The sequence below is a fragment of the Nasonia vitripennis genome, chromosome 1 (assembly GCF_009193385.2).
Source record: "Nasonia vitripennis strain AsymCx chromosome 1, Nvit_psr_1.1, whole genome shotgun sequence".
NCBI lineage: Eukaryota > Metazoa > Arthropoda > Insecta > Hymenoptera > Pteromalidae > Nasonia > Nasonia vitripennis.
Genome location: NC_045757.1, coordinates 35,367,541 through 35,390,487, shown reverse-complemented (window position 1 = coordinate 35,390,487; position 22,947 = coordinate 35,367,541). Strand labels below are relative to the sequence as shown.

The 22,947-nt window shown below is 34.9% G+C and overlaps 3 protein-coding genes, 1 long non-coding RNA gene and 1 pseudogene across 16 annotated transcripts in view; 3 read left to right on the top strand and 2 right to left on the bottom strand.

The window, feature by feature from the left end:
* The first annotated feature begins 1,297 nt into the window (after positions 1-1,297).
* On the top strand, positions 1,298-2,676 carry LOC116415756. 2 transcript variants are annotated; one of them, XM_031920908.1, is made up of 4 exons: positions 1,298-1,601; positions 1,677-1,899; positions 1,966-2,041; positions 2,568-2,676. In XM_031920908.1, the coding sequence occupies exons 1-3, from the start codon at positions 1,414-1,416 to the stop codon at positions 2,035-2,037; spliced, it is 483 nt and encodes a 160-aa protein (XP_031776768.1). In that variant the 5' UTR covers positions 1,298-1,413; the 3' UTR covers positions 2,038-2,041; positions 2,568-2,676. The 2 variants fall into 2 exon arrangements, with proteins under 2 accessions (XP_031776768.1, XP_031776767.1); XM_031920907.1 differs by having other exon boundaries at positions 1,966-2,672.
* A 130-nt stretch (positions 2,677-2,806) lies between these two features.
* Positions 2,807-5,246, top strand: LOC116415757. Its single transcript, XR_004226333.2, has 3 exons — positions 2,807-3,551; positions 3,760-3,864; positions 3,978-5,246. It is a non-coding gene; the product is annotated as an uncharacterized LOC116415757 (long non-coding RNA).
* Positions 12,463-14,450, bottom strand: Or284PSE (odorant receptor 284 pseudogene; annotated as a pseudogene).
* On the top strand, positions 16,251-18,415 carry Or285 (odorant receptor 285). The gene is made up of 9 exons (NM_001190689.1): positions 16,251-16,263; positions 16,346-16,623; positions 16,709-16,905; positions 17,195-17,420; positions 17,504-17,607; positions 17,745-17,844; positions 17,919-18,029; positions 18,130-18,285; positions 18,365-18,415. The coding sequence occupies exons 1-9, from the start codon at positions 16,251-16,253 to the stop codon at positions 18,413-18,415; spliced, it is 1,236 nt and encodes a 411-aa protein (NP_001177618.1).
* A 335-nt stretch (positions 18,416-18,750) lies between these two features.
* LOC100123626 (uncharacterized protein CG43867) overlaps positions 18,751-22,947 on the bottom strand; it is a 110,139-nt gene continuing 105,942 nt past the window's right edge. For 11 of the 12 annotated variants that reach the window (XM_031921085.2, XM_031921087.2, XM_031921089.2 and 8 more), the window contains 4 exons: positions 22,750-22,879; positions 22,457-22,666; positions 22,242-22,377; positions 18,751-21,838 (listed from right to left, as the gene is read on the bottom strand). In XM_031921085.2, the coding sequence (XP_031776945.1) occupies positions 21,774-21,838; positions 22,242-22,377; positions 22,457-22,666; positions 22,750-22,879 (541 nt within the window). In that variant the 3' untranslated portion in view covers positions 18,751-21,773. Of the gene's footprint in view, positions 21,839-21,920; positions 22,057-22,241; positions 22,378-22,456; positions 22,667-22,749; positions 22,880-22,947 lie in introns of all 12 variants that reach the window. The other variant, XR_004226365.2, reaches the window with a different exon arrangement.

Genomic DNA, 22,947 nt, shown 5'->3' with positions numbered 1-22,947 from the left:
TTTCACTTTTAGCAACGTGCTACAAAGTCCTGTCAAACGTAATACAAGCTAGACTCACTCCATTCGCGGAAGATATAGTAGGAGATTATCAGTGCGGATTTCGGCGCAACAGATCGACGAGCGATCAAATGTTTACCATAAGACAGTTGTTAGAGAAAAAGTGGGAATTTTGCGAAACCATACACCAACTATTTATAGATTTTAAAAAAGCCTACGACTCTATTAAGCGAAGCAAAATGTATCAAATTCTAGTACTTCTCGGTGTACCGAAAAAACTCGTGAGATTAATTCAAATATGTCTGAACGGAAGCACGGGAAAGGTCCGAGTAGGCGGTAATGTATCAGAACCCTTCATGATACGCGATGGTTTAAAACAAGGGGATGGACTCTCTACGGTGCTGTTCAACTTAACGTTAGAATATGCCGTTAGAAAAATGCAGGTTAGCCAGATGGGCGCAACGCTTAATGGAACAACGCAGATACTAGGCTACGCAGATGATTTGGATATACTGGGGGATTGTAGGGAAACGGTAGCAAGAAACGCGGAAATCCTCATAAAAGCGGTGGAGTATACAGGGTTAGAAGTGAGTGAATCAAAAACAAAATACATGATTGTGGATAAGCTAGGGATCTGCAGAGGGGAGGAAGATCTCAGAGTTGGGAATTTTACTTTTGAAAAGGTTAGCGAATTCAGGTATCTGGGTACGACCATAAATGAAAGAAACGAGATTAATGTCGAAATAAATAAGAGACTCCATTCGGGTAATGCTTGCTTCTACGCCGTGAGTAATTTACTTAAGTCGAGGCTGTTGTCTAAAAACGTTAAAATAAGAATATACAGGACAATAATACTGCCGGTGGTTCTGTACGGGTGCGAAACGTGGGCCCTCACTAAGCAGGCGGACAACCGTTTTAGGGTATTTGAAAATAAAGTCTTGCGAAAAATATACGGGCCGCAGAAAGATGAGGAAACCGGGGAATGGAGGAGACTACACAATGATGAGCTACACAATCTGTACGCGTCACCAAATATTAACAGAATAATAAAATCGCGCAGATTGGGATGGGCAGGGCACGTAGCGAGAATGGGAGACGACCGTACGGCAGCGCGTGTCATGAAGGGCAGGCCGATGGTAACGCGACCTCTAGGTAGACCTAGACGTAGATGGGAGGACAACGTAAAAGCGGATCTAGTAGAAATAGGACGGGTGGGTGTCGATCGAAGAGGTGCATCTTGGGTGGGGTTGACACAAGTTAGGGCAGCGTGGAAGGCTTGCGTAGATGAGGCGATGAACTTTCGAGTTCCAAATGCCATGTAAAAAAAAAAAAAAAAAAAATTTGTTGATTAACAGTTGGTATTGAAAAGATCGTAAAATATATTTCATTGTTGATTCCGATGTATAGGGCTTTCTGATGGGAAATGCAATTAATCAATTACAACGAATCCTCGAGAATTTAGGGACATGTTGGAAAAAGTACGGACCAAGAGGATCGAATGGAGAGGAGCTTCTCGATAAAGCCTACAAAACTCTATTAATGTGCAGAATTTACTTATTCACGTCTTTTGTTACTTACCTTGCATTAACCGCGCTACCGTTTATGTAAGTATAATTTAACGGCGCATTATGTTTTTATAGTTTATACTATCGCATCACATATATAATTTTTGATTTTAGAAACTTTTGCTTTCAATACCTCAACGGGGAGACAACGAATGGTACCTACGATTTCTCTAAATGGATGATACTTATGAAATATCCCTTCGAGATACAAAGTGTTTCCATCTATTTTCTGGTTACATTTATAGAAGAAAATTTTTTATTAATAACTGCTACTTTCTGGACCAGCGGCGATTGCCTATTCGCCACAGTGACAACTCAAATTTGTATACAATTTGACGTAAGCTAGTGCATGCAGTTGTGGTACTTAATATTTTTACAGAAATCTCACAAAGATATATTTCAGGTATTGAAGTGTGATATCCAACACCTAAGTATGGGGGATGTGATAAATAAGCATCAGGAACTATTAAAGTAATAAGGTGAGCTTTTAAGCACGTGTTAGTATGATGAAGTTTTTTCTGCAGTTCACGTCATAGCAATTAAATACGATTTCTGGCCAACACTTTGTCACTTTTATGCTTCAGTTCCTTTTTACTTTTAGTTTTGCCAAACAGGCATCGTACTAATTGATTCACTTTGGCCAATCAGAAACTGTCCTGCTTTGTTTGATCACTCCCTTAACGTGGACATCACTAATAACCACAAGTTTGCGAAAAAAACTTCTTTATAACTAATCTGTGTGTGTGATGAGCAATGCCGATTTCATATTGGCTTAGTCTACATTAATATCAAATAGAAAAATTCTAAATTTTATAATTAATTTATCATTCATAACCAAACTGTGTTATTTAGTTGAAGACATATTCAGCCCGATCATTTTTTCAACGTCATTATTATCGGCCTTGAACATGTGTGTTAACCTTGTCGGTATTCGAGAGGTTTTGAATATGTCATGATAACTTTTGTATTCGTTAGCATCCTCTAATTCTTTATACCTATTTTAAGACAGTTGCAAGAGAGTATTATGAAGAAGCAGGAATGTACTTTTTTCTGTTTATTTGCACATTATTGCAAGTTCTATTCTATTGTACTTTTGCAAAATCCCTTACTGAAGAGGTAAACATTCTTGATTTTGCCCGTTTTCAACAGAGGTGTTTTAATAAATTAATAAATAATAACAATTTTTTAAATAGACGAAGTCGTTAGCTAATTCGATATATCGAAAGTGGACGAAAAAGGATCAGAAATTTAAATTTTGCGTTCAGTTAATGATTATGAGATGTCAAAAGCCATATTATTGCACGGCGTATGGATTTTTTCCAATTGGCCATCTACAAATTACATCGGTAAGTAACTACATGTGTTCAACATAAGAAATAACCCAAATTATAAATCTACCTCACCCATTTTCAGATAATAAATACATTTTTTTCGTATTATACGATGTTCCAAACAATGAGTAATTGAAGAATACTTACAGCTATCACTAGCAACATATAGCCATTGTACCAAATTTACGCGTGCAATAAATCTTATGTCATTTTTGAATATTCAAAGACTAATTTATGTCTATCTGGCCCCGACATTGTTCTACATCATGAGTTTGAATTTCACTGTTTCAGCCAATGAAGATTAGCACTAATTTTTCTTTCTTTTAAAACACATTTCACAATTATCTAGCAGGTACACCAGCATGTAGCTACTGTACTCACACTTCCTTCAAGAGACTAACAGGACTACTGTAACGTTGTCCACTTCACATAACGCAAATTGCAAAGAACTAAATCCATGAACATTTAACAACGAAGTATGAATGCTTAGGAAGAAATCGCAAAATAGGATGAAAACAAAATACGCTCTATGTGTTATGCACGTTGCATAATAAGAAGGAATTATCGTGCGCCCATGAAATATGTATCACATAACTAGCATTGGCTTTTATATTCGCTTCCGCAGTACTAGTTCGAAAAGCAAGCCATGCAGATGCAGGTGGGTACTGGAACAAGAAGATAATTTTATGCTCTAGCTTTTAAATACATTAAGCATGGCCCAATTGTTTGTAACAATGAGGTGATGAAAAAAATGTAAAAAATAGTTTTGCAAAATTCACGAAACGAAAACTATTTGGCAAATTTAAAAATAACTTAGTTTTCCGAATTCAGAATCTAAAAATAGATACTCATTTGAAAGTTTATAGATATTTACAGACAGATTTCAGAAATATGGCGGACATTATCCCAAACACGTGATTCCGCAGATCATTTATGAAAAAGATGAAGCGATTTGTTATTAGCATAATTTGGTAATTGTCTTTATTTTAACCATCATTAAGTAACACACTAGAATAATTTTCAGTTATAATATGTTTAAAACTTCGTAATAATATTCTAGCTACTTTATTCTTTTTTATGACAGAAACCAATTCACGTCCGGGCTGCCGATCACATCACGGTTCACAATGTCCACCTACTATAAAGGACGACTAGGCAACGTCATTGAAGAAGAGACAATAATCTGAATTGGTATAAATGATTGAAGCAGAAACAGGAATACGTGAGAAAAAACTGACAGTAAGGATGCATGCATACAACGTTTGCCGTATAGAAGACAATAATTTCTCCATTTGATATAAAAGTTCTCAAAAACTAAGGATCATATTAAATAATTTCACATGATGAACTTAAAATCGTTATCTCTAAGCATATAAATTTTAAAAAATTCAATTGTAAATACACGGAGAGAAATGTATCACTAAAAATTACTATATTTTCTCCTAATCGGGAGACAAACTCAACCTATGCAGAAAAATGTAGTATGTTTGTGTGAATATTTACTATACATTCATTAAAAATTGCTGTACCAGTATAGTGAAAATTGCACTCCGCTTTTACTCGCTGTGTTCCGTCGGTAAAAAATTACCGACAGAGCTAAAAAATTCGTCATAACTCAAACCGATGACAGGAATCTGGCTGATCACTTACTGCCACTAGGGGGCGACTCGTAAACTGTACTCGCAAGTGACGAAAAACTGTTCGGTTAGTACATAAGGAACTTCCAGATCGAAACATTATATATAAATATAAATGCGATTAGTCTAGCGATGCGTTGATAGGTTTCGACATGTATAATAATTAGATTGCGATGTATGTAAATTAGGATATCAATGAAATTCTATGCGATGCGACTTCGAGCTTAAATGTAACAAATAAATGAATGAAAATTCGATTGCAACACACAATAAATACAAATAAGACAAAAAGCAACCAACAAACGACAAAATAAAAGGGCCAAAAATATTTTTAAAAAGCTTTAGTATTCATAAACTTTCATATGCGGTACAGTAAAAAGTGCTATGTAGTATAGTAAAATCTGGTAATCTGGAATTTTACTATACCGTATACTAAAATTTAATATAAGTCGAGCTTGTCTCCTCGTTATTATACGGTATAGTAATTTTTCATGAAAATTGTAGGAATATTTAGTGATACATTTCTCTCCGTGTAGTCGTATTGTATAGCAATGCATCATTTGTTCTTCAGCTACGATTTCTCGTTTATCGCATACTTGTTGTGAAAAAGTAAAATGTATGCTGTTATGTTAATTTTCAAGTGACTCATACATTCAAATAAGCTTTTTTATGTAATTGCAATGAATATGAATAAATATTTTTTGGAAAAAATTGAATTTTCTTGAAATCATTACTTTCCCTACACTGGTCTCATGGATAGACATAAATCAATAGATAGCAGTAGTCTTACATCACGTAGAAAAATCTAATGGGAAAAAGTTGATTTTTTATTTAAAAGATATCTAAAAGACATATGATACACCAGATGCAGAACCTAAATTTTAGCATTTAGCGTCATTTTACAAAAACATCGCTCTTCATATCAGACGAGGCTGTTCATAGTATCTTCCTCGGTGGAAACTTCTAGCAAAAATATAGTCCCACAAGCAGCGGTACACGTGTCTCTGCTACATAGTACATGAAGCATATGAAGCAGTTTTAGAACGTTGTCGCAACTATTCCCTTCTTTCTCCATCCGAGGTGTATTTCCGTATACGCGCGATCGTCGCAAAAAAATTATTTCCCTCTGTGCATTAACGCCCACCGAGCGAGCGATGGAAAAGTTGTCTACTGCATCGCCGGGCAATGCACTGCATTCGCTGAATAAATGTTAAACGCGTACAGGGAAGGAAGTTGTAACAATGTTTCTAACAGCGTATCATCTACGGGGGATCATATTAGATGAAGCAAAAAATCGCGGAAGAAGAGGAAAGAAACTATAAGCGAACTATAAGCGAACGAGCCTATAACCGGTAATAAGCAGGTGCATACACGAGCTCCGTCTCAAATACGTAATCATAGGTTGGAGGAAACACGTTAAGGAGAAACTCGTCGACGATGCTTACGTGGCCCTAACTATGTTGCAGAAATAGATACAATGGATATGATAGCTCTATCGTACGTACTTCACAATTAACAGCGATAATTTTTATTGTACATTGCATTGAGAATTCAGAATTTTAGGAAAATTCTAAAAGCTTGTAAAATTTCGTGATAATGAAAACCGAAAATATTTTCCCTAAGTACATGAGCTGCGACGTGTTCCATCGGATTATGTCCCCCTCGATGCTCGATAAGAATGAAAAAAACTTCGCAAACTTTCTTCCCCTGCATACGATGTTTCTATGTACCACGTAAGCGCATCGAAGCTTATAGCACAACTTGTTTCCTTGTTTTCCGCAGGCATATAATTTCTCGGTAAAGCTTCAAAAAAAACTATCGCTCGTCCACGTTTCGTTCACTGCACTCGCTGAATCATTCAATTCAGGTGGATGAACGCAACGATGGGACACGTGTACTTCATGCGCTTCTATAAGATATGAACAAGGTGAAGCGCACATACGTGTAGGAAAGTACGGAAAGAGTGGGATGAACCGATGCGTCTAAGACGATTAAATATGCACGGGATCTTCGGCGATCCAAGGCTATGACAGAAGCTCCTAGGCAGTTCTGATCCGAGTATCAAAGCATAAAGATCGTGGGAGAACGGTGTATGCATGTGAATGATATCCCAGCGTATTGTATACTATATAGTATCAAGTTTGAACATCATGTAATGACACAATGTGTGAACTGCTGTCTAATATCTTATTACTTTATTTTTCAACAGGTCACAACTGGTCACCGAATGAAGACATTTAGAAGTATGTGGAATTTAATCTGAAGATGCTGTCCTGCGTTGGCTTGGAGATATAACTACACAGCAATGACGTCTTCCAGGATGTAAGGATTTAAAAAATGCCGAATTACATGACGAATGGATTGAGGATATTCGCTACAATTTTGCAAATAATTTTCATCACTGACTCTATGGCTCATAATGGGATGTCTTCAGCAACACAAGTCAGGAGTCGTAAGATCTGTAAGTATAGAGCTATCAACTGGCAGTTAAATTTGAAGAACTGCTGCCTTGATTTGGAAGAAGAATTCTCCGCATGCTTAATTTCACCGGAATATTTTGAAAGGTGCTGCACAAACATTCTATTCTGCAAGGTTTTTGGTTGTCTATACTCTGAGCACGATATTTAGCTTTAGTTTTCTTTTATTTGAATCCAAATGTTTCATCAAATACTTTTCTTAGCGAGAAAGACTTCATACAATTCTAATATACGTGCAATGTATGTATATATTCATATACATTTGTCTCAAATTTCTATTGAACACATGAAGTTCTACTTGTATTGAGATTCAATTCTGGATATGAAATCATTGTTTGCTGTAACCTTGGTTGTGAATGTGACAACTGAATGTGAATTTAACGTTACTAATTTCTTCAACTAAATCCAAACACTGTTCAGGATGGTATTAGTTAAGGTAACTAATCTGTCAAAGTTAGATAAAATTAATTATATTTACTTCCCAAATTTACTCTCATTATTATGGCGAGAGTTTACATTATTTATTCAAAGTTGTTAAATTAGATATCAGCACGGTATTGAGTTTATTGTGATATTTTGTTTGGGAAGCTATTGACTTGCAGATATTGCTGTATAATGTAGAAACACTTATTAATCGTGAACATGTAGTCATCATATTCTTTTCTGGAATCACAATTTACAAGCGAAGCAATTCACTTACAATCTAAAAATCTCAGTAATTTCTGATAGTTGTATGCGAGAATAAATAAATATATACGTTGTGGATCGCTGATAAGTACCAACAATTGTTTGGTGCTCATTTGCATCTACAAATACTTGATTCAAACAGGTTTAACAAGCTTATCAAGCCATGGGGATCGCACAAGAAGACATCTACTGAATGGATAACTGAGGACACACTGATGCGAAGTTATTAAGTTGATCAGTCGTTTATAATTTTTAATCCAAAACATACGTATCTCATCGTACTAATTGGTCTCTTTTCGTAGATTCCAAGGGCTATCATGTAAAAACGCTGATACCATATATCCGGCAAAAGAAGGATGTCATCCACTGTTTGAAAATTTGACCAAATGAGCACTACCATCAACAAATCTACATGCTAATACACCAGTTCTAATGAACTAAGAAGATTTCATTAAACTATCAATCAAACCTTTGCTATTGTTATGAGCATTGTTCTTAAAATCTAGTTTTTTTCAAAACTTAGATTCAATTATGCACCAATCCGACGATGCACTTGTTCGTAGTATGATTTAGAGCCAAATTAACAGATAAATCTTAGATATTGGTAAATGGAAATAATTAAAATGTAGTATGCGAAAAAAATACACATTCGAGGCCAAACTTTACTAGTTCAAGCATTAACTTAAAAATTGCACTTTAAATGAAAACGCAATAACAATAAGAGTATAGCTAAACAAAATGGCTAGATGCAGATTAAAAGATGCTTTCATAATAAACGTTTTACACATCATAAAACATTGTCATATGGATGATCGTGATTTTGTAATTCTGTCTTTCCATATTACACATTGGTACCATTCTATCATATTGTTGTATGGGATTACGTCTTGCACCATTAGATTATAACTACCATATCACTAGATTGAATACATCATTGCAGATTATTGCATTATCACGATATAATCAAGAGAGAGAGAGAGAGAGAGAGAGAGAGAGAGAGAGAGGGGGGGGGGGAGAGGTTGGAAGCATAATATTGACTTGAATTAGTGTGCAATGATCTTGGATCATTGTCTGAATAGTTAGTTAATAAGTTACTTTAAGGTAGGACTAAGTTTTTAAGTCGTTATTAGTAGTTACTGGAGTTTTTGTTTCTTCTTGACTTAGTATTTCCACTACTCAAGCACTTTACAACTTAAATCCTACATAATATTATTTGTACAACAACAATTCTTCAAAGAATAGTTTGTAGCAATAAAAAATATCAAATATCATTTTTATTTTTGCTCACTTCATACGATGAGGATTCCAGTTGTAAATTAGAAAGAAGCACAATGCACTCAATGTCCAGAGACTGAACATCGATATTGAAGTGTAATGGATTGTGATCGTTAAACATTTTTTTTTCCTAATTTTAAGACAGACTAAGATTTCATTATACGAGTGAATCGGTATTTCGGTTACGCTGCTTCGGTATTGGAGACCGGTCCAAGTAATTACTTCGACTGAATAAGCCGAGATATCTCAACCGAAACCATATCTCGAGGTGCACTGTGTATAGTAGTACAGTAAAGTTTATCGCACAAAGATGAACTCAAACCTGATATCCCCTCATCTCTTCCCCCATCCAGAGACTGGCAGCGAAACTTCCTCTTCTATTTCGCTAGTCCTCCCACTTTAAGCTCTTGGATGAGCATGAAGTTTTAACGTTGAAGAAGCCAAATGAAGCCTTGGGGTATATATGCTAGAAAACACTCATATCATCATACCTTCCTCTACCATCAACCTGATTGTTTTTTCTGTAATTCCCCATTTCCGTTTTGCTATGATAAATTTTTCACAGTCATTCATTTAACTTGTCCCTTACTAATGTTTGACTATCACGATTCCAATCTGCCCTTTCCAGTATAACTGCTCATTGATATAGAACACTCTCATGTTAATCCGCCTTAAGGTTTTAGGTCGTCTGACAAACAAAGATTTCCAACGCGCTCTTGTTTCGTATTCATTCGAGTAACGCATAAGGATCAATTTCTCGTCGTCCTCATTCTATAGCAAACCGAGTGAATGGATAACTTTATGAGAATCTGTACTATCAATTCTAATGCATACAACCTAGAAAAAGAACAAAACCTTGCATAATCACTACCTATAACAATCGAATAACATTTGCACTCGACGCTCGAAAGTACAAGAAACTCTTCACCTTGCACAAACTTGAATCCACAAATCTAATGCAGACACTATATTAGTTTAGAATCATCCTATTATCTTCAAATACATCAACATTCTCTACTTCAGTCAGTGCTTATGAAACACCCTTCAGCCAGGTTTGCCGAACAAGATTGTTTTTACAAACATCTTCGCTATAGTTTATTACAAACTATTGATGTATTCTGCATTCATTCTGCATAATGAATCTACCAATCCAGGTTATCAAACAAAAGCATGCCTATAACTATAGTAGAAAATCCTCCTCGGAGATTTTAACTCTATTACCTCTTATAGTTATAGCAATGTTAATCCTGCTGTTATCAAATAAATTATCTACATGATTAATCAACACAACGTGTCTAGTTTTTTATAAAACTGGTACACCTTTGAACCAAAATGTAATTTCATATTCGTTAACTGTCGCAGTATTCAAATTCCACAATCCTTATAAGTCACTTACGTTTAGTGATTTGAAAGCTGTTTGCACTGGAAATCTACGACATGTTAGAGATGAGTGGATTATCCACATTTCTTGGAATTTCTAGAAACTTATTTTTCATCATATTTCTAGAATTTATTAACATCACTAGAATGTATAAGATCTTTATGATACTACTACTCTTTCTTCTTCTTCTTCTTCTTCTTTCTAAATGTATGGTCTTATCTTATTGGTTATAACAACCAAATATTATTTAGACCATGTTAGATACGTGATATTAATCACTTTGATAAACTTCTTGGGTGGAATCAACAACTGTTTGCTTCAAACATGAAAAATGATGTCTGCAACTACGAGAAGGATGCAATGGATCGTTCCGTGAAACGCTAAAGTGACCAACAGACTGCTGATGTTAATGAGTTGACCGTATTATAAATTTCCAATTACATGTGGGTACAACATTATACTAATCCATACTTTTTTGCAGACTCAACGCTCCGTTCAACAGGAATCAGGGATAAACCAATGATATACTCTTATGTCCTTACTACTCTTTTGTCGTACGATGTAACAACACTATTCACCTAAATGAAGAAGGATGAAGTTTACCGACTGCCAACGGCCATCAACACATTGATGATTGCCATGGTTGTAATTTAAAAGAAAAATATCTATTATGTAAATAAATAATTTTCATGTGTACCTTTTATTATTACTATTATGGCCACAATAGATAATACAATATTTGAGCACATTTTCAAAAAAAGTAACATCTGTACTCTGGCACCTTGTACATATTCTAAACGGGCGAATGCATTATTGAGTGAAAGTATGCAAGTGTGAATTTCTCTGCGTGGTATACAGCTTAAATCATTTATTTTCTTTGAGCACATAATATTTGAAATTTGCCTGGGACAGAGTTACGATACTCAGTTATGCAGTTTAGCACATGTCGTATTTTATAAATATTATATTTATGATTAGAATAAGGGTATACACATGAATCACTGAAAATATGTGCACTGCTTGCACTCTATTTACATAAGTAGTCATAAGAATTGATGCGTTACACTTTATTGTTGGTCATAAAATGACAAAGTACTTCGGCCAGATTCAATGAATTTCTTTTAGTATCCTTCTACGGATTTCCTTTTCATTACCCTCCAGTTTCTAACATCATAGTCAAATTTTCAACGAAGCTTTCCCATATAGAAAATTATTACCATTTGTAATGTTTCCATATGATTGTCATCAATTGGTAATATTGGATAATAATTCTTCACACATCGTTTTAATACATTCTAATAGCCCACTGCATTCATGGGACATGATCGTCTTTTAATAAAACGACAAAATTGTTCTGGATTGAATAACGACCTCGTTTCCACGTATGACGAGTATTTAGTTCCTTTAGGTACTTTTAGTGCCATCTTGTCCAGAAATGATCTATCATCTTTTGGATATGTTGACCATGGAACAGTCGATCAGATGGATTGTCCCTAAAGTCTTCTCCTGATGAGCTTGTTAATGGCTTGCCGATAAGGAAGTGGACAGGTGGTGTTAGGACGAAAAAATTATTCGGATCATTGGACCTAAGCGTGAGCGGTCGGGAGCTCATAACACTATCTGCTTCAATGACGAATGTATTTAATTCCTCAAACGTGAATCTAATTCCTCGATCGCTGACTACGCGCTTCCTAGTTTTCTGGCCGTTTTAAGGTCCCTTTTATTAGCAGGATCGTGGATTTCAATTGCAAAATGAGTCGCTTGGACACATTTAATGATAATGTTCTCGGCATCTCGTAATTCTTCGATTTTTCTGTTTATAAGGTGACAATTCTACAGCTAACGAAGCATTTGTTGACTAAGAAAAAAAACTTGATCACTGATGTACTTGAAGACACCTTCTGGTGATTGCCGTATGCAACGTGGTATTTATTTAAGAATAAAAGCTTGTATAAAGAAATATAAAGGTTTTTAAAAAGTTGTACGGCTTTCGTTTTGCAATGTGTTTTTATTTTAACAAAATGCTATGGCCCACACAGAGCTCGATTGTATCACTAATCAACAACAATATAAATTCAAACATAATAGATAATATTCTTCTAAAGCAAGGTGTTATTTGCTATCCGTAGTTTGTAACATCATATAATACGAACACGATGCTCTGAGGATCTGAAAATAATCAACTTATATAAGCTAATATGTAAAATAAACTATGTTATCGTATTGTTTTCATTTAGATTTTTTTTACCGACCTAAGTCTCCGATAGGGAAAAATCCATAAGCTGTACAGTAAAATGGTTTTTGAGCTCTTAATATAATAACTTGTAAGTAAAATCTAAGTTTATAATCTTTTGTTGTCCAATTCAAATTATATACTGTATCGGCTAAAATTGTCTATTGAGTACACAAAAAAAAACGTCGATGAGTGACTTGTTTGGAGTTGTTCAAATAAAGTATAGATAATTTATTTTACCTCATCTGATAGTTTTTCTGCAAATATACAGAAAAAGAAGATCTGAAAAATCGTCATCGTTAATATAGTCGCATATATCCCCATATCAAAATAGTCCTTATTCAAAATAGTCTAAAAAAATTTATAACTTGTGATAATTTATACACATTTTTTCTCTGATTATCAGTTAAAAAGGCAAACCTCTCTAGTACCAATGACATTGAAGCACATATTTACAGACGACAAGAACACAGTGAAAAAAACAATAGGACTAAAACATCTTCAATCATTCTGCAAACTCTGATGCATGTCTAGTTTAATAACTTGTACATTTTAATAATAATCATAAGGAAATTTCTTCATCAACAAAATAACTCAAAAGATTTCGATCTCTTCTAACTTGATCCAATAAAAATTCTTTACGGTTTGAACTTTTATTATTAAATTTTTCTTCGATGTCACGCTTCAATATCTACAAGTTAAACAATCATATAATTGATAAGCTAAACATTTATATTTATAACGTATAAATTATAGTGACCTTAAATTGTAAACCCATATGAGTCGTTACTTGAGCAAACAGGGTATCAATAATGATGGCCCAAAAGGTAGCATACATAATTAGTAAAAATTCCTCTGTAAAAAACAGCGTTATAAATGTCGGTACGCCAGTCACTACAAATGGCTATTTGACTAGTATTATGATATGCGACAAGTCGTAAGTATGATTTGACCCATGTTGGTGGGTTCGATATTGCCTGAAAAAGTTTTTGAAAATTTATGAAAATTGAAAAGCATATTTTAAGTTGAAAATTTCACATACTCACAATCCCATTTGCAAAGCGTAAGCCAATATGCAACTTAAATTAACGGTTATATAGTATTTGCAAAAAGTCAACGTTTGATCTGCTATCAGGAAAATAGATTTCTGCAACTCATCATCCGGGGGATAGCTTTCCCACAAGATTCGAATCTCGTGAAGCATATATTGCACTTTATTTATAGAAAGCAGAAAAAACAATCCCTGAATTCATAAAAAATGTTCGAATCAGGTCACTTAATGACGTGAAATTTAGGATACAATCCACGAATTACCTTAATGTTACATTGAACGTTGCAAACTATTTGACTCAAAATCTGTACTGCTAACACTGTATCTCGTAAATGCTCTCGTATCTCTCTTAGTAAATTGACTTGGAACATCAAATAAACGAGTCCTACTAAATTTGACAAGATTGTAGGTATTTTGTTGATAAAACTTCCGATCGTTTCTGTCATACTGCATTTGATGCCACACAGCGACATCAATTTTATGTTTAAATCGAAATAATATTCAGGATTCAGTGATGCCATCTTCTTCACTTCTACACAATGGACATTATGAACGTGTGTAGAATCGAACAAAAATTTAAAATAAATTCAAATCTTTGAACATGCATCACAATGGATTTGTCTGAGGTTTATTACATTGTGTAGAACTACACCCTACTCTCTAAGTAATCTCTAGAGCCTACCTGTACTCTGCATGTTACGTCTTCTCTCCAGCACTGCTGATAAGATTCCGATGCTCTAGCCCGTTGTCGCGCTAACAATTAATATTTCACCGATCTCAAGCGAACCCGCTTAATACGGGAAAGGCAATGTTTATGTGCGCACTTTTTTTACTTGTTAGCGACAGCGAGCTACACAGTTTCGTTTGGCTCAGTAGTGTTCTATGGTCTCGCAAAGAGCAACGATGTTAGTAAAGTACATTAAGTGATCGGAAAAGTTAGAGTTTTGGATTCTAGATAAAATTCTATATTCATTTATTAGCATACAGTTAAATGCAAATCAGTGATTATATTATCGTGTTAAAGATACGATTTCTAATATACAGCTGACTTTTATTCTTATCGCAGAGTATAAACGAGGTGTAATCGAAAACATCATGAAAGCTTATTATAGCTTGGCTATTCTTCCATCAGTTTGAACAATCATACCACTAACGATTTGTTCAACTATTAACAAATTGTGTTTGGTGAAGCAATAGGCTTTTCCTCAAACTGTCTGATTAAATTATCTTAATTCAATGTATACCTAGTACTACGATCACTTAAACGACTTCACTCTAAGGAGTCTCAGAGGATTGGTGATGTTCTTCTTCGAGTGCAGCAACAACTGGTGCCTCTGTGGCATAGGCAGTAGGCAGTTGAGATCGCCATCGGTTTCTGGCACGGTACTGCTTAACCCAAATGAATAAAAATATCGTTTTATATTACTTACAAATCTTTAAAAAAAATATCCACGGATGACGTATACCTGCAAACTTTGTCGAGCAGGATCTGGCGTGCGGGGCTTTCGATGGATGTCGTTCTGGTTGTTCCAGTAGCACAACGCGCATTTCTCCGGGATGAGCTTGGTCAGATGCCCTGTGTTCTCGAGCCTCTTAGGGCTCTCCTCCAAGACGCAGATCAGGAGGCTTGGCATGTTATTATGACTCGAGGGACGTCGAGCTCAGCGAGTCAGGAGGTATGACGTAGTCCTACGACAGGTTGGACTTTAAAGGCGCGTCTGTTTATAACGAAGCAAATATTGGATATGGTAAGCTCTTTTTATCGTTTCTCTTGTGTGGTTTTTTTTTAGAGAAGTTTTATCAGTGTGCATCATGTATACTAATTGAAAAAACTTGATAAAAAACATAACGTTAAGTAGTGGTGGCCTGACTGGCTCTTGGATGGGCTGTTGCCACTGTCGAGGAACAAGTCAGTTATCTGGTCGAAGATGCAAAAGAATTTTAATTAACAAATTTCTATACGCATGTATGTTTACAGCTGTAAGATTAATGCGATACTCGATGTTCTGCAGGATTTGTAAACTGACAAAACATAACTTTATATTTTTGTCGTATTTTTGTAGTCGTTTTATTATCGCGAGCAAATGTCATGGGCATCAGTACTTTTGAAAAATTTAGTACTAAATAAATGTATTTTATTTCTATGGCGCTAAGTTAAGTTACTGAAATTGCCCTGATTTTTACAGCATGTTTCAATATGTTTGAAATCGGGACTTCGAATACCTTGTTCCAATATAAATACCGCATAAAATCAGTCACTCGTTATCACTGCTTCGATCCTCGATAAGAAAGAAAAAGAACTTCGAAGACATTCTTCCGCTGCTCACGATCTATCCGCCTCGTAAGCATATCGGATCGTATTATTCAGCTTCAAAGAAACATCATCGCCCGTCCATGTCTCGTTCGCTGCACTTGCTTAATCATTCATTTCAGGTGGTCGGACACAACGACGCTTGAGTGGGCTTCAATAAGATATGAACAAGATGAAGCGCGCACAAGTACGAAAAGAGTGGGGCGAGGCGATATGCGTTCTAGGCGATAAAGTATGCACGGGATCTTCGGAGATCCGAGGCTTCGACGAAAGCCCCCAGGTAGTGCTGATCTAAGTATCGCAGCATGAAGATCGTGGGTGAGCACGATGTCGTAGCGTATTGTATTGTGATCATGTGGTGAACTACTGTTCAATGCCTTGCAAGTTTATTTTTTAACAGGTGAAAAATCGTCGCCAAATAAAGACATTGAAAAGTATCTGGGATTGAATTTGAAGATGCTGTCTTGCATCGGCTTGGACGTATCGCTAGAGAACGATGACGTCATCCAGGAAAGAAGGATTTTAGAAAAAATGCCGATTTTCATGACGAATGGATTGGGGATATTCGCTGCGATATTACAAATCTCTCTCATCACAGACTCAATGACTCACAACAGGATGTTTTTGGCGACGCAAGTCAGCAGTCATCTGTTTTCCAACATGCTGTGCATAAGCAAGGTAATCGTAAAATGTATTTCATCGATTTATATCTTTCGTGGAGATTTCCAATGAAGACATGCAAAAAGACAATCTGTAAGTATAGGGCTATCAACTGGCAACGGCTATCGCAAAGTTGGGAGAAATACTGCGAGAAATAGCCTTGATTTGGAAGCAAAATCCTCTGAACGATGAATTTCACCGCAATATTCTAAGCGATGCTGCAAAAACACTTCTGTTCTGCAAGGTTTTCGTCGTCGTTACTCTATGCGCCGTATTTGGCTTCGGTTTGCCACCACTTCAGTGAGTACGTGCTGTTTTTCTATTGGAATTTCATTCTATTGAATGTTCCTTTTACACTTTCGATTGTAGTAACCTGATTTGAAATATTTCACGATAATGTTATAAACACATCGTATGTCTGTTCATACGCTTACACAAGATTATAATTAGTATATATATATTTCTAAGCTCACATGATCATTCAACCCACAAGAATAATTGCAGCTTCATTCTCAAACCATGATCTAGGCATTAGAACTATTATTTGAAATAAGGAAATATAAGCTCTTTTAAAATACTAATATTTTAGGAATTTATTTTTCCAATATCTTCATGCTCGTAATTCAGCAAACCACACATATGACTACTCCCAGAGAGTTTTCATAATTGAATATCCATTTCCAATCCAAGATGTACTAACGTATTCCTCCGTACTGTTAGAAGAAGAGTATTTGCTTCTCGCATCAGGACTGTATTGGGTTTGCTGCGATACCTTATTCGCGCAGCTAACAACTCACATATCTCTGCAATTAGAGGTATTGTCAACGATGAATTTAAAGGATGTAACAATGCATAGTCATGGGAATCGATTGTTTACGTATTCAAATCTGAATTTTAGATATTGCAGTATGATATAGAAACACTGATCAATCGCGAGAGCGCAGAAGACCGTTTGAACGAAAATTTTATTATCATCGTTAAGAGACATCGCAAGCTGTTAAGGTATAACTGAGCGTTGCTTTTTCGTTGAAAATGTCTAGCTGGATCTAGATAGATTCTAAGAGAATCTTGAAACTGGATATTTTCAACTCGCTGCTGTAAATTAAAACTTTTTTAAAATTTTATACAATTTTCATTAGCATTTGCGAACTGATTGAGAGCGTGTTTAGTCCGGTAATATTAACAACAGTTGTTCTCTCAGGGATGAACATTTGCATGAATGTTTTCGAATTGAGCAAGGTACAAAAGCTTTTTTTACAGGACAATTGATAAGTAGAAAATGAATGAGTTATTTTTCCATGTATAAATTTTAGACGATTTCTGAAGGGAACTATGCAGAAGCAGCGCTTCATGCTTTTCTTTTTATGAATACATTCCTTCAGATTGTTTTTTATTGTACTTTTGCTGAGAAGTTAACTGAACAGGTATCTAACAACACGATTTAAGCTATAAGCTAAAGTAAAAACTATAACTTAAAGCTAAAGCTATAACTTTGAATTTATCGCGTCACTATTACTTCAATAGACCAGCTTCGTAGCGAATTCAATTTATAATTGCAAGTGGACAGAGAAGAATTGCAAATTTAGAGTATATCTTCAAATGCTCATTATAAGATCTCAAAATCCGTTTTATTTTACGGCATATGGATTTTTTCCAATTGGTCATAAACGACTAACAACGGTAATTACCCAACATCTTCGATGCAGTAAAATCATGTCTATAGCTTGTGTCTATTATATACTCCGATTCCTCTTTTTAGGTCATTAATACAGCATTTTCATATTACATGATGCTCCAAACAACAAGTTAGAAGTGGGAAATTCTCTTTCATATTGAGCCATTGCTAAAAACGTGATTATACCAAATTCTATTATATATTTTTATTACGTGTAGATAAAAAAGAACTCGATTATGAGGCAATGAATCGTGTCAATGCATAAAACTGTTAAGAGATTTGGAGAAAAATAAATGAATGCATCATCTATTGTTTAAATTATTTTTTACTTTCACCAAGATAAGGCCACCTTCAAAGTTTAGAATGTGAAGACGTCTCTAATAAACAAGGGTCATATTTCCATGGACTGTATTAAACGATAGTAAGGACAAGATAGAGGTATAAGGATTTAAAAAAGAGAAAAACACGAGTCTGTCTTATACACATTCGAGCATAATATATTTACTATTTGTACAATGGTACAATGTATCATAATTTCTGCCGTACATTGTTTACGCCTCTAGCGTTGATTTACGTTGCAAATAAATAATAAATAAAGATGTATATAACGTATAGTGCATGCCATGATAGGCAATTTCATATTAATTTTTTATCGCCTGCGCTGCGATTTCGACGTATATATATATATATTTCGCTTACATACAATATTAATTATATACAAAATGAGTAAATTTTTCATCCTTATATCCGTGTATCGCAATATACCGTGTATAAAGGTGCCAGGCACCGACTTAATGGCCTTCCTCTTTCTCTATTTCTTCCTTATATAAAAAACTAAGGACAAAGTGTCGTATTTTTTCCCTAAATTTCACCAACTCCATTTTTGTACTGCTGCCCCCTTTCGACCTGACACTACAACAGTTTTTTGTCTCATTCTAAACTAGAAATAAATATGCTAGTAATCCCAAGTTTAAAAATTTTTTTTAATTTACTTGTTATATTTTTAATTTTGAATATAGTTAAGTTTGCCAATTCAGGTTTTGCTTCCAAAAAAAAAAAAAAAAAAAAAAAAAAAAAAAAAAAATTCTACAAACAGAAAATGTACAGATATTTTGTTATTTATTTAAAAGCAAGAGTGAAAAACTTGTAGTCCTTCATTTTCTTTTCTTATCTTTCTTTATAATCATGTCATAGAAGTCTTGTACATATTGCACTACAGCCCAATGTTTTTATTTACGTTTTGCTATACATACAATATCTTAATTGCGGTTATTCGATAAAGGAAGACTTTTACTAGTTACTCAGGGCATATCAAGCACTCGTGTACAAAACCACTATAACAAATCGACACCGACCTCACGAGATTTCTCATTCTTTAGTGTCAAAAAAAACATGTGTGCGTGTTTGTAGTGTTATGAGATTTGACATAAGTGATTGTTGAATGAATCGCATTCGGCCAATATGAATAATTCAAATACGCATCATGCATTTTTGTTATTCATTTTTACCAGAGGACGCTATCACTTACTTCCTATTGCTAAAATTACTAAACGCACATTGTTCGCACAACAGCATAGAGTAAATGTGTAAACCACATATAAACTTTGTGTGATAAGTGTAAAAAATTAACGCCGTTACATGTCTGTATAAATTACTTAAAATAATTGTACTAAATGCAAAAAATCTATAAAATGTAGTTAGGATTGTTTTTAGTAAATTCATTTTTAATATCATTCCAACGACACGTAATTATTAAACTAAAATTTTCATGTTGTATTACTCTACATGATTTCAATACAACAAGAATTTAAAAATCGCCATTCGAATATGGAGAATAGACCTCTCGTAAATCTTTGTATAACATTTAATCCGACGAGTTTTTACGAAAACTATACATAATGTGTAACAAACATATATTCTACGTCAAAGGAATAAACCTCTTCAAAGTGATTTTGATCATATATAAAATAAAATCGAATCCTTTATGACTATTTGGACGCCTATTTTACAATAAAATTAATTGCGCTTCAATATTCGTAAAAATACATTAAGCGATTCAAAAAGACTAGCTATTACCGGGATAACAAAACTTTTCGTCGAAGTTAATAGATGCGATCGTTGCACATCAAGTTGCAATCTTACAAAGATATTAGCTTCTTTCTTATAACGTTCATTATTCAGATTTTAGGCACCCTGCAATTATGGCAATACATTTTCACATATATAATATATTCTAAAAAACTAAAATCAGTCGAGAAACGAGTGTGACAGTTTTCAGACGAAATCGTATGTTCGAAAAAAATCCTGCTACAATTTTGATAATTAGCAGGCTCCTACTTTAAGCAGGATTTTATCTCAGTTTCAAGTACTTGCAAGGGCTCTTTATAAGGGATAAACATTTGCTTTATTGTATGTAAACCATAAATAGTTGTGAAAAACTTTATATGATATAACATGAACCTTGTTTCTCTATAATTTTATATACACTTATAGTATGTGCGGTCATCCATTATGTAATGTACGTCGTTATGATATTTTGCTAGCATCGATTCATTTTTGTAGATTTCCTAAAAAGTACTACTGAATTTTAACATAAAAATATTTCTAATGACAACATAAATTCTGATTTTGCGCACACGTTATTTTACTTATTAATAAATAAATGGCACGTATAAGTGGATATCAATTATACATATACAAAATTTGAGAAGAATATTTATCCAAATGTTTTTGGCAAGAACTGTCGATACTGACTTAGAAAACCCAAAACTACCTTGCCACATTTAAAAAACCAATTTCTAGCTACCTAGTCTAGAATTTTTATATTATTAATTCACAGTTTTTTATTTCAAGGCTCAAAAATTCGTTTCTAAAAAATTCGCGCTATGCTCATATCTTGCTATGGTCGAAACGTGGTTTTTTAAAAATTGTAAAAGTGCTTTAGCCTTTCTCAGTTTTTACGTTCGATCAATCATAAGTCTCTCGTTTTTCGCATTATCTAATAGATTCCTAAACATCCAGCAGACTAAACACTACTATTTACAATGACTCTCCTCGACATCTACTCATCGAGGAGTATAAATGAAGTGTAGCAAAAACATCGTCAGAGCACATTATAGCTTGGCTATTATCTCTCTTCCTTCCTTTTTTAGTCTTCGATCCGAACTTGCGTCGAACCCGTGTCACAAAATTCTTCTAAATTAGGCAGTGAATCTTCATTTTCCTTCAGTAGTTTTTACGCTGCGCTTATTAGATATTTTGTGTTTGCACGACACGCGATCCCATAGTGTATGTGTACGGTCACGCATTTTTGCGTTGTTTGAGCAATTACGCCGTTAATTATTCTTTCAATTATTTACAAAGTATGCGTGTTATAACATAACGCCTACGATGTATGCTTTAGTACCTTTGAGTAACGCATAGCCCTAATAGAGCCGGACTGTTTGCACGTATAAAACAAATCGGATTCTTCCGAACGGTTTAAGCTGCTGTCTCATGGCCGCTGGTGATCGGGCGTGGACTTGAGGATATCGGGTTGCGTAGGAAGACAGCTTGAACCTATGAATATGAAAATCTTTTAAAACAAATGCCCTTACTGGATGGCAATTTTTACCAACGTTAAAAAATTATCCCTGCTAACCCTTTCCGGCACCCATTTATTTTGCACTTTCAAGAAAAATAAAATTTTGCCCTGCCCTTATACTTCCAGATTAGAATAGCCGTTTCGAGTTTGAATTTTGACGTCTAATTCTGAACTCTTGGAATACACAGTTAACCTTGAACAAAATAAAGAAACCTCAAATTAAGCAGTGTTCATTTAAATTGTTCAAAATCATGCCGGAAAAGATTAACACTCATGACGATGAAAACACTAAAGATATCGATCAATGCGATGAATGGATGAATACGATCAATGGCCTAACAAATGGATTCGTTATTTATTGACTGAATTAATATGTACCAGTTGTAGTTCGCAATGTCGACTTTATGGATCGATGCGAGCCATTTCGCGTTAACGTATTCATCTGTGGCGTTCCTGGTAAAGTATGGCCCAAGGCATTCATGTAGTCCGCTATCAATAACGTAATTTCTAATATCTGTAACAGAAATGTAAGCTAGTTAAACTCCCGTTCTACGAATAACTTGGATATTATGCATTTAATCTACTTTACTGACTTTAGGTTTGCTCAAAGCGAATAAAAGCTTCTGCTCAGCAGCCCCTTCATCTGGACACGCGACGAGCATAAAATCGTCCAAGCAGCCTCCGAACGTGACGATGTTTGCGTAATTGTAGCGGCACATTACTGACATAGTTTGCAGCTCGAGCAACGTAACGCTGTCTTCCGAAACAGCGATCCACACCGTCGCTGGATCGGATTGCTTAAGCTGTAGGAGAGTTTTCAATCAATCGTTAAATAAATGTTTTCCACATAAAACAGTGCTCAAGTAGAAGTATTATTTGTAGATACCTTAGCCTGATATAGTGTTGCGCCAAAGAACGGCCATTTCCTGGTGCAAGTTAGGTAAATTCTCACGCAGTCCAAAACACTGCGACCCTTCAAAGAGATCCACTTCTCTTGCAGTTTTTCTTGCAACTCCCTGTAAGTCGTAGGTTCAATCAGTGCAAAGATTTTATCTTTTCCCGAATGTTGACACGAGTAAGTAAT